The 12,668-nt window shown below is 27.7% G+C and overlaps 2 protein-coding genes across 2 annotated transcripts; one reads left to right on the top strand and one right to left on the bottom strand.

Annotated features, from left to right (window-relative positions):
• Window positions 1–206: 206 nt before the first annotated feature.
• On the bottom strand, window positions 207–12,365 carry LOC106785470 (COP9 signalosome complex subunit 3). Its single transcript, XM_014745984.1, has 5 exons — window positions 12,295–12,365; window positions 2,807–2,996; window positions 2,128–2,388; window positions 1,259–1,983; window positions 207–1,169 (listed from the first exon to the last, which is right to left on the bottom strand). The coding sequence occupies exons 2-5, from the start codon at window positions 2,859–2,861 to the stop codon at window positions 879–881; spliced, it is 1,332 nt and encodes a 443-aa protein (XP_014601470.1). The 5' UTR covers window positions 2,862–2,996; window positions 12,295–12,365; the 3' UTR covers window positions 207–878.
• Window positions 4,853–9,016, top strand: LOC106785456 (IQ and AAA domain-containing protein 1). Its single transcript, XM_014745941.1, has 11 exons — window positions 4,853–5,356; window positions 5,654–5,864; window positions 6,003–6,280; window positions 6,348–6,660; window positions 6,822–7,106; window positions 7,235–7,479; window positions 7,761–8,048; window positions 8,296–8,388; window positions 8,525–8,642; window positions 8,740–8,848; window positions 8,938–9,016. Exons 1-11 carry the CDS (start codon window positions 4,853–4,855, stop codon window positions 9,014–9,016), a joined length of 2,523 nt encoding a protein of 840 aa, XP_014601427.1.
• Window positions 12,366–12,668: the final 303 nt, after the last annotated feature.

Below are 12,668 nucleotides of genomic sequence, written 5' to 3' on the forward strand. Positions count from 1 at the left end.
GGTTAATATAAAAAAAGGTTCATTTTCACTTTTTCGCAGTAAAAAAAATATATTACTTACCTGAAACTTTGAATTTGTTTAATATATGAATGTATATTAAAAAAAAATATATAAATATATTTGTAAATTGCTCAAAAGAGAAATAATATAACTAAGATCGCACTATTAAGTACTAAGTTTTTTAAACACATATTTATACATTTAGAAAGCTGTACTATTTCAATAATTTATTAAGTTTGCCTTTTAGTTAAAAATGCTCATGTATGAAACAGCGTGTGTGATTGTGTGTATTCTTATTTTTTTCAAAACAATATGATCTCTTGTGGATAAAATACCACGATATTTTAATTTATTTACTACGTAATTTTACTTATAAAGCCTGTTTTAGATATTAATTTTTTATAAATTTTATATGCAAATATTAAAACAAACTCAATAATAATTATGAGATAAAGCATATTCCAATACATTGGTAACTTTTTACAGATAAGGTACTACACTTTCATTATTATAATAATTATTATTGGTATTATTATAATATTAATATTATTATTTTACGCTCGTGTTTTTATTATACGTTATTTTTCAAAGTGCGTTTCACAAGTATGAGAGTCATATTACTATTACGAAAAACTCTAGAATCGATGAACTGCGATTAGTTTTCAGCCTTAATTTCTTATCGTTTAGAACTTTACAAGTTGTTAATCGTAGTCTTGGAATCTTTGTACAAAATAGATTACTTTAGACAAATTTCGACAGATTTGAAATATTTTACCCAAAACAGGCTTCAAAATGTACTTGTGCTTGGCCTTCAACAAGACTTATTTCATTAATTTCCTTCTTTTTTAATAAAGATAATACACAACGACGTATGTATGTTACACAGAGTAAGAGTTATGTTTCAACTGAGCTTGACCATTTGTGACATTTGTGGGTCCAACTGTTTGATCGTCCTGTTCGTTTTGACCGCAAGTTTTTCTAACATATTGTGGCGTAAGAACAACTTCCTCTTCCATCTCGAGCACCCGTTTATCTAATTCTGCACAAGTTTGCATCTCTTTCTCGAGTTTGGCTAACATTTGTGGTGAGTTATATTTTTCCGGATCGTCGTGAAATACTACCATACCATCTTTCTGATTAATAGTCGCAAAAATTTCACCATCCTCTATCTAGAATCAAAAAGTACGTACCAAAAATATAAATTGTTGAATATATATATTATACGATTAAAAAAATGTTAATAAAATGTAGAATTTACCATATTTAAAATATATTTCTCTGCATCTGAAGGGCCAGCCAACTGAACTCTACTTGCAACGTCGCTTAAACTAAGTGTCAAGAAAGTTTTAGTCAGCCTCTGTATATTTTTTTTGTACAAAAAGCTGAGGACTTGCTTAACTAATCCCGAATTGTGCTCCCTCTCAAAAAGTTCTTGGTATTTTCTAATGATGTTTAGCAAATCTTCGCAATTGTTAGTTAGGTAAGCTGTCGCTAATTCTTGATATGGTAGACTTAACTGTTTGATGTACCTATTAACTACCTGACTCGTGTACCTAGGTAAATTTAAGATCTTTCCGTGCAATATTAAAGAGACCAGAATATATTTCTTATAGGCCTCTAACATAATATGACTGACAGCCATAGCAGGAGTCGTTACACACACTTCAAAGAAATATAATGCACGGTCATAATTTTTCAATGCTGTATATATCATACCACCATAATAATAATAAAGTAAAAAAAACTTTGAATCAAATTGTCCACCTTCCTGGCTAATACCAGTAACATCAATATCAAGAAACTCAAGCGATGGCTTAAAACACTTAGACAAAAGGCATAATTGGCAGAGATCGGCATGTATTGAAGTTAGCTGACTGTCAAACAGTTGAATCTTACGTATAGCTCTACGCAGTAATTCTATACCACGTAACGGCACTTGCAATTCAACTAAAATTTGAGTTAGTAAATGACATAGTTCCGCATCTACAAGAAAAAACAATATTTGATTTTAAATCTTACACAATATGTTTTACTTCTAAAGCAAGAATATACAATTAGTATTAAAAAAAAGAATTATTAATGCTGATGTGAATAAAAAGAAATACTTTTTTTTCAATATAAGCTTACATGTATCGGGTGCAAATTGAATTTGTTCGCTGTTGCACCCTATGATAAATTCTTGGACCTGACTGAACAATGGCTTATAAGAATCAAGATCATAACTACCGCTGGGATGAGGCAATGAAAATTTAACGCATAATACTGCCAAAATCCCAAGGGAGTGTTGCTGCAAATCCAACGTTTCCAATACATTATCTAGGTGTTGTCCATTTTTCATTAATACTTCGGTACTCTTATTTATAACATCATATAATTCCCGAAAGTTACCTAAAGTAAAGAAACCGATAGAACCCATTCATTATTATTCCTTTATCTATTCTACCTATGCACATACATATACCTACACATAGACATATATTATTTATAAAATAATCGTATCAGTTCTATCAAAAAGTTATTAATAAAAGTAGTAAGTTTGGCCTAATAATAATCAAAGCAAATTTTTATCTGTAGAAAAGCTCATAATATAACTCTTATTCATAATATAACAAAAAATGTTGAATAAATGAATGAAATATCGCTTAATTAATGACACAATTAACATAGATTGTTTTAAAAATAGGTTAAATGAATGATATTGTAATATGAAAATGATACATATGTAGAACAGAAAAATATGTAGTGGATATTGTTTATAGGTTATATTATCATCCATCAAAGAAAAAGTCACACATTTTGATTTTACCTTGCTTTGAAAGCGTCCGCACATTATTTACAAATTGCTCTAATGCCGTCGCCATTTCTACAAATGTCTCGTTATCATCACCACCCGTGAAACGGTGGTGATCCGTGTATTTACAAGAATATTATTTTAGCCAGTAAGTAATAGCCAAGATGACGTTTTGAAACGGACGACTAGGGCTAACTGGAACACTCTGAAGCACGTTGCAATGTTAAGTTAGTTGCATTGCGAAAATCGAATCTGTTACATGATGCGAATATCTTTTATCGAACTTCAAGACTGTTGCCGGTTATCTCTCTTATTATTTATGTACTATGTAATACCAACAATTGGAAAATGTAACGAAATACTAATTTTTCTCTAAATTTTAATAAAATTATTGAAATTACGATTTAATTTATATTAACATTTTAAACTTACTTTGTTCTATCTGTTAATCTTATTATCAATATAAAGGGTGTATCACAATATTTTCATTGTAATATTATACAAAGTTCAACAAAATTATTACGAAAGTTTCATAATTTTATTGGATGACAGTTGTATAGTAAAAATAATTTTATTTTTCTTGCTAAGGGTTAACGATTATACAATTTAATTTTTTAAAATCAAATTGTGTATTTTATTTACTTATAAATGACAGCCATTTTTAAAATAAAATTCAACTACCGATAACTGTATATTTCAAGGTCAACGAAGGTCATGTAAACAAGATTTTTTTGTTCTCTTATACCACTAATTGTAAGACATTTAAAAATTCAAAAGAAATGTACTTATAATTAATATCACAGCCTGCATATTTAATATTTTATTTTTTTTATTATTATAATTTTTAAAATATTTTTAAGACAAGTTTTAATAATTCAAATTTTAGAATACATTTTTGCACAATAACTATAATTATTAATAACGATTAATAATTTATTCACAAATATTTAAAAATTGTTTTTCTTTTTTATATACTTTGTTGTTCTAAATAATGTAATTTTTATAAATAATAAATTGAATCATGGTAGAAATAAAGCTATTTGAATTTCTTTGTAGTTCGATTTTGCACCGCTTGAAGACATCACCTATTCTATTGGTAATTACGAGTACTATCTTTTACTTACCGTGTTTTCCTATTACTGAACTTCGTTTTCATTAAAATATGTTTTGTTATTCTTATTTTTGATATTGCAGTAAGAAAAACCAACTGCAAATGTAGCTTATTCAATATTAAATTTTGAAATAATACTCGACAATAATTTTTGAAAGAAAATAATATTATTCTCGAGAGTTTACGAAATAATCGAATTTTTCTAAATATTGTTATCAATATTTTTAAATTATAAATAAAAGAAAAATGTATCTATTACTTTTTTTAAGCCAAGGATCTTATTTCAACTTAATAATTAGAATTATTTATTGAATACATTTTACTTACGAAAGACTTTATTTGTATGCATGATAAGATAATACCCATTAAATTTAAATTACAAATATTCCTCATTTTCTATCTAAAATTTTAATTTGATAAATTATGTAATTGTCTATTAATTATATATGCATTAGTTAATATCGTTATTTAAATTCAGTACAATTTATTCTAATTTATTTTAGTTGTTTTCAGTTTCACCTGTCAGCACATATAAAGAAACTACAATAGTAAGTCAAATTACAAGGTTTGGCTTACCTATATTTTAATCTTTTTCAAATATTATTATTAATATTACTAAATAATATTTACATTGATCAAATAATATATATAAAAATAAATATTCCTGTATAAAAAAAAAGTAATAAAGATATAAGTAAAATATATGACACACGTAGGTCAACTTAAATTTTTACGCGCGAAATTCAAAAAATGACGCAATTGGACACGCGAATGAATCATAATGCTTTTAACGATCAAACAATCTCTAAGGCAAATAAAACTGTATGCGTTTTCCTTTCGAAGTATTAGTTGTAATTTCAAGTCTTTAATTAGAAGCCTCGTGTTAGTTAGATTTAATTAAAAGTATCGAAAGATTTGTGGAAAAAATAAGAGTAAAAAAAGAACAAATAATGTCGAATGCAATGTACAACGAATTTTGGAAAGAGACACAAAACACATTAGATGAATTAATACGCGCAGATTCGTGTTTGCAAAATTCAAAACCACAAAAAGATCGAAATAAAGCACATCAAATTGTTTCGGAATTGTATGTTAAATACATCATTGTTTGCAACAAGTTAGAAGAGTGTTACGATCAAATAATTCAACCACAAAAACGTATCCTACTTAAGAAATTATTAGACTCAGTGATAGGAAGAGTTTTAGAATTGAAACATGAATTGGTAAACGTTGATCTTTCTGAACATAGTTACTACGATGATATATTAATTAAATATAGCGTTACTCCAGAAGATGTTGAAATTCGAATACCGAGATACTTTACGAGAGAACGTCAAAAGGAAATAGACGATAGACGAGAATTCATAGAAAATACTTTGAGAAATATTGGTTTTCTGGATGAGATTGTTGTATCCAAAACGATGAGCGAATTAGAAGCTGTGAGATTAATTCAGGTAGAATAAGAAACTTTTTTTTAAATATGACTTTTATATTTTAATTTTATTTATTATTCGTTATAATAACATTTACATGATAACGTATGCTTTTCATATTAATAATTTCTCGAGAAAATAAAAATAAAACGAAAAAAGGGGAAGCTGTGATAGAAGGGGTGGAAGGGGTGGAAAGGGTGGAACTTCAAATTTTATCAATATTGATTTTAAACTTTCTCTTCAATATATTTAATTAAAAATATAAAATATTAATTTATTTACAAATTATTTATATATTATATAATAAAATTATTGTAGGCTCAGGAAAGAGCAAGACAAGGACGAATAAGATTCCAATTTATGAAGGAAATACGACAAATGAAAGAGAAATCAATGGTTAAGCAAGAGGCAGAGGAAATAGATCAGGAACACATTGAAGCTGCTGCGATAAAAATTCAAAAAATTTGGAAAGGTTATAGAACTCGACGTTGGATTCGAAAAAGACGATTAGACGAAATGCTGCTGATAGGTTCCATATTTCCTGTTGTTTCTTTCTTTTATTTAAAATCCTTTAATTATTCCTCTTTTAAATTAATATAATTTCGCTCGGGGGCAAACCAGCAACTCGAGACGATTTTATACGAAAAATACACGCGTACTTTTTTAGGTATGCTCCCGCCTAACGAAGTATCGATGGAAAATATTCGGCAAACAAATAAAATTATACATTATCGTCATGAAAAGCAGATAAAATTTCGAGAAATCTATGAAAAATTGATAAATGAGATTACGGAAAGAATTCGCAAAGAAAGGAGTGGCGTTATGGAAGAGAATATTAGAAGCGAAATTCGAAACTGGATAAATGATTACTTTCAACAGACCGGCAAAATTCCGGATTTACCATCTGTTGAAAGTGGAGGTTCTAGATTTATTTTCAGTAGGCAGGTATATATACGCACACTTTTAATATTTATATATGTAAATGTATACATATATATATTTTTTTTTAAAGGGAACAGAGAGTACGATAAGTAAATCAACTGGAGTATCTTCGAAAGAATCGAGAAAATCGAAAAAGTCCAAAACGAAAAAAAGTAGCGAGCCTGAAAAATCGGAAGATGAAACCGAACTGAGTTACTTTAAATCTATACCTTCGAATTTTCTTCCAGAATTGGTTAATTTACAAGAAGAGTATCAAAAAGTATGGAAAAACAAAGACGAGTCTATGAATCCTATGCAGGAGCCTTACAAAGATATGATAGAAGCTGATAAAACTGAAGAAATTAAAGAAGAAATTAGAATTGGAGTGGATCAAAAATTGAGAGGTATATTTTATTTTTTGGTCTAACATAACAGGACCAATAATTCCTTGATTTAATAGATCGCCAGATCTAGAAAAGTCTTGGACAAATTTTTAATAAAGAGGTTCTATAATAAATAATACAAGCTTTTATAAACCATGTTTAACAATAATTATAACAATTAGATGATATAGAAGCTCTTCAAGCAGCTTTGGACAGAGATAGGGGTATTAAAAGTAAACGTGGTAAGAAAACGCAAAAACGTATTCGCCGTAGTGGAAAAAAGAATAAAAAGAAAAAAGAAAAGGATTTGACACCAGATAGAACAACAGAATCTCTTTTCGAAGAACTACTCACTCAAGGAATTATTAAACTCTATCGAAAAACTTCATTGGCTGATTTTAAGGTCGAGAAATCTTATGCTAATTATGAACTTCTTCAGAATGGTAAAGATATTTTACCAACGTTAGGTAAGTATTTTTTTAAATAAAAAATCAATGTACAGTGGATCAAGTCAGTCAACAGTCTCATACACAATATACTTTTTTATGTTGTTTATATTTACAATTGTGTAATTGTACAAATGTATTTATTTTAGGTGACATCAGACAATTAATCAAAGAGTATTGTATTCTTCCTTTAGGCAACAGTATTCTCAGAGAACTAACACCTCTTGTAAGATCTGTTCTAATAGCAGGACCTCGTGGAAGCGGGAAGAAAATGTTGGTAAACGCTATTTGTACTGAATTAGGTGCTACTCTTTTCGATATTACACCTTCTAATATTGTTGGTAAATATCCTGGAAAAACTGGATTGATTATGTTAGTCCATTTGATATCCAAGGTAGATTAATATTTGTCTTAATTAAGTTACTATTTCTAAGAGTATCGTTCAAATACATATTTTTTAAAACTTTTTCCTTTACAACAACGAACACCCGTCCTCGCATGAAATTATTATTCATCGGTTAATATTTCAGTATAAAAAATAGTTATTGTTTGCGTCTAAATTAGTACGTTATTTATTATTCGTGGATTTACATATTTGATTAATCGACTTTAAAAAGACCAAATATAGAAGACGCGATGATTAATAATGTCATTCTTTTTTTATTGTTTACCGAGGTTTCACGATTATTACAACCATCGATCATTTTTATGGATAATGCTGAAAAACCATTTGTTAAAAAACCACCAAAAACTGACAAAACTGATCCGAAACGTCTCAAGAAAGATTTACCTAAGTTGATAAAAAGTATCACTAACGAAGATAAAGTTATACTAATTGGAACGACAAGTTCACCTTGGGATGCTGATCAAAAATTATTATATCAAACTTATGACAAAATAGTATACCTTCCCAGACCAGATTATGGCAGTATGTCACTTGTCTGGAGAAATTTATTATACAAGGCAAGAATTCAACATATAAATAATATTAGATTGTTCTCGCCAATTTATAATATCGAAGTAACATAAAAGTATCGTCAAATCGACGCGAATTTCTTTAACAAACATCATAGAAAACAGTATATTCTTTTCGGTTGACCGCAAAAATTCGTGCCAATTATAAAAGTGCAAAATTATTTCTATTTATCTACGCTTTTCGACACACACATTTGTATTATTATTTATATTTATTATATATTTTCTAATACAGTATTCCGGAATAAACAGACAATTCGATATATCAGCAATGAATAAAATCTGTGATGGATTTACTATTGGTACGATATTGGATGCCGTTGATGAGGTATTTACGTAATTGGATTAATTTTAATTATAAAAGTTTTTCATGACATTTTTATTTAATTAGTTAATATAATTGAAAAAAGAGTATTTATGTATTATATATAAATAAATATATATATATATAAAGTGTATTACAGGTTATGACGACAAAACGAATGGTACAATTAAGAACACATCCGTTAACACATGCAGAATTAATTAACGCCATTAGTACCAAAGATCCGGTTTACCGTGAAGAAGAAGACACATTTTTATGTAAAAATATATTTTTCTATATCGATACTCATTGAACACGAATATTTGTTACTTTTGTTTTTTTTTCTTTCGTTTCATTAAATATCATTAATTATAGCATGGTTCTCGAAAACACCAACTTGTCGAAGAAAACAAAGAGCTTTGGAGTTGGAACGAGAAAGGCTCGATGAAGCAAATGAATCCATGAAAAAGAAAGGAAAAAATGGGCGAAAACAAAAGGAATAAAATTTAATAAAATATATATAAGAAAAAATAGAAAAGAATATTAAAAATAATCATGAAGATATATTTTTAGATCAGCACTTCAACGCAACTCAATATTTAAATTGTACATTACGAAAATGTCGTCAATAGTTGTCAATCTAATAATATAATTTTTAAACGATACCATTTCTTATTACATAATACATATAAACTTTCCTGTTATCAATGAACTTGACAAAGAAAATAATTCCAGTAATAATTTACGTAATCCTAATATGTATAATGTACAACCGAGTATTTATACTGATTGTGGTTAAACTGAAGAATAAAAGAAAGGGAAAGAAATTATGATCGAAATTAGAACATCGATAAAAAATTATTTTCTCTTCTTGTATATCTTTCACGCAATGATTAAGTGTTCACACCATGATTATTGTTTCAATGGTCATATTTTATGATCGATATTACATATATACGTTCGTTACATTTGATTAAAAATAGAAGAGGAACATTTTAAACCACGCGTTTGACACGACGATTAACGATGGCCCGTAATCGACCTATGATAACAAGAAGGAGTATGAAAGACTGATAAAAACAGAAAACGTATAATTCTTCCTAAAACATAAAATATGAGTCAAGTTCTTTGACAATGAAATAATAAGTGTTCTTTATAGTTTCTTTTTTCATTATATCTAATAATGAAGAAAATTACGTATGTACTTTTAAGAAAAACAAAAAAGAAAAATGATTATTTTAAAAGTAATTACGTCGTTGTTTGTAAAACAAATTATCTTTTTCTTTATGTAACAGAAAATTAGTTAAAAGTTTAATATTCTTCTTTCTTCGTTTATATTCTTCTAAGATTATTTTCATTTTAAATATTTACGTATATATATTTATTTCTAAAAAAGATATTTCTTCTTTACGAGCATTCAGGACTATCGGAAAATTTTATTCTTTTTAAGTTACGAAATTAACACGAATAGGATTCTTTTGACTAAAAGATTAAACGATAAACAAGATTACTACGAAATGAAAATATTTTTATCTTTTCAATATTGATACGTGTAATTATATGATAATTTAAAAAACGAATTTAAATTCTAACGTTACGTATATGCATTAAGAGGTTAAACGATAAACGATAAACAAAAAACAAAATCACTAGAAAATGAAAATATTTCAATTTTTTTAACATTAATACGTGGAAATATATGATAATTTAAAAACAGGAATATAGTATTTTTGTCTAGACGATTAAACGATAAACAAAATTACTACGAAATGAAAAAATTTCGATCTTTTAAACATTGATACATGTAAATATATGATAATTTAAAAAATTATTACAATTTTAACTGTAATTTTATCTGAAAAAATAACAAAAAAGATAATGAATATGTTATGAGTTACTTTTTGACGTAATGCTTCGATGTACGCAGTAAAATTAAAAAATTAAAGTTAAAAACGAATATTGTCATTTAACCAATTGTGAAATTATACAATTTTTCATTTTAATTTTAATCTAATTGTAAGCTAAGCTCGACTTTTGTTTGTTCATGTAAGTATAGTACCATCGTCATTCGAATACGGTATAGTTGGTAAGATCGCCTTTATGGAGTTAGGCAAGATGCTTTGGATGTAACACAAAGGTCTTGTTAAGAGCGAGGTTATGCCATTTCTTTCGTTATGTCTTAAAGTGGTAACGTCCATGGGAACTTATATTTCTTTTTTTTTACATTAGCTATATAATTAATATATCCAGGAAAGAGAGAAAGAAATTGGTAAAAACTCAAATCACACGACTTTGATCTCTAATCAGATTATACCAATCTACTAGGGGTTATCTGGATAGAAAATAAGAATTATAGAAATAAAAAATATACAAAAATATTATTTCTTTTTCTTATCACGTCAGATCAGCTTAGACATTGCTATATGTGTTTATACATACATATGTATACATATATATGCAATGTGATAAGGATATCTGACTCAAACGTATGAAACATAACGTGATTGAGGTGAAGGAAATAATCGATAAACTTTTCAAAAATTGAATATCCTTTCCGGTGACCTCCACGATTTTCATTCAATAAATTATGCATGAATCGAACAATCGTTACGTAGATTGGAGAACGATTTTGAAGCAAAAATTCAAAGATAAATCAGTGGATGACATTTATATTTTGTAATTTTGTACTTTAAGTTTAAGCTACACTTTTAATAATGTAAAAAAAGAAAAAAAAAAGAGCAAAAGAATTCAATACATAGAATGAAAATTGATTTAATACAAATACATATGTTAACATACATTTATTAATCAATCAAAGATAAATTGTCATTCATAACAATGAATGAAGTAAATATCATTACGATCAAATTATAATTCAACGTTTAATAAATTAATTCTTATAAGCAGCTGTGTCATTTCAATCTTATCAATAATGCAAAACATTTAAACCTTATATAACTAATACCTTAATCAAAAAATTAATCAATATTTATATATTTTTTCAAATTACTGATCAGTAACGTTTGTAAATATTCAATTAGTAACCTTTTCATATGTGAAATAGTTTTTTTTTTCTAATTTACATGAATTAGAATTTTGATGTAATTCTAATTATACGTAAATTATCCTAACCCCAATAAACATCATTAAATGATATTAATAATAATTTGTAAATTTTTTTCTAATATCTAGCAATAATAACAAATGTTTTTTCATAGCTTGTATCTCCGCTAATGTAAAACAATACCGTCAGACGGCGACACGAAATTTGTGATAATATTGTGAATATCATTAACTTAGGTTAGTTATCTATTCTTTTATTCAAATTTCTTGTCACAACGATAATAATTCGGTTCTATTATATAGAATGATTCAAAAGAATGCTATTTTTCTTATCTAATCTAACAACGATTATCGATTCTATACTAGAGAAAAGAATTTTCTGACAGAAGTAATCGTAATTGGCAATAAAATTATATTGATAGTTTCTCATAAATCTATGGGAAGAATCTCGTTCGATCCATCAAAGAAAATATCAAAATAAATAAATAAATACATATGTGTGTAAGAGGTGTTAAAATACTTACAAAAATGAATAATTGAAACACATGATTATCGGACGATGTTACTAAAAAGAAGTCATCGTTTATATTTAAACATGCACATAATAAAAATTACGTATTCATTATAAACGATGATGGACATATTTAAAAAGAAAAAAGAAAAAAAAAAAAAAAGAAAAAAGATCGATTAAAGAAACATTTCGAATAATTATCGAAGCAACATTAACATAAGATACGTTCTCTCAAAAAATGGTTGAGATCATTAAAATGAAATTAAAATGAATATTAATTCGAAATTGGTCTAACGCATCTCGTCTATTTATAAACTATTTCGTAAAAGAATCGTGGAAAAACATGAATGACTTACAAGAGATAAGAGAAGAATAACGTTAAAGGGATTGGAAGGAACAACAGTCGATCCTGCCGGCACATCGAGAAGCACCGACAAAATAAATAATACGCATGCGCTAGCAAAAGATGCATTCCTATTGGCCGATGCCACATGGTCTGATGTCAGACCACGGGGCCGGCCTAATTCAATAATAACGAGATGCTCACGAGCCGGACGCCAACCAGTCCTCTTCGACGAGCCGGTGGTAACACGTGTTGGTCAGTGTCGTCAAAGAGGAGGAACTTTTCCGCGTCGTGTTTTTTGTGTTATTATCGTCATAGCTTCATGCTATTTCGTGTGTGCATATATTATAATCAAAATCTCGATTAATAAGCATACGAATTAGAAAA

Source organism: Polistes canadensis, unplaced genomic scaffold, assembly GCF_001313835.1.
Source record: "Polistes canadensis isolate GaletaPanama2010 unplaced genomic scaffold, ASM131383v1 scaffold_51, whole genome shotgun sequence".
NCBI classification, from domain to species: Eukaryota; Metazoa; Arthropoda; class Insecta; order Hymenoptera; family Vespidae; genus Polistes; species Polistes canadensis.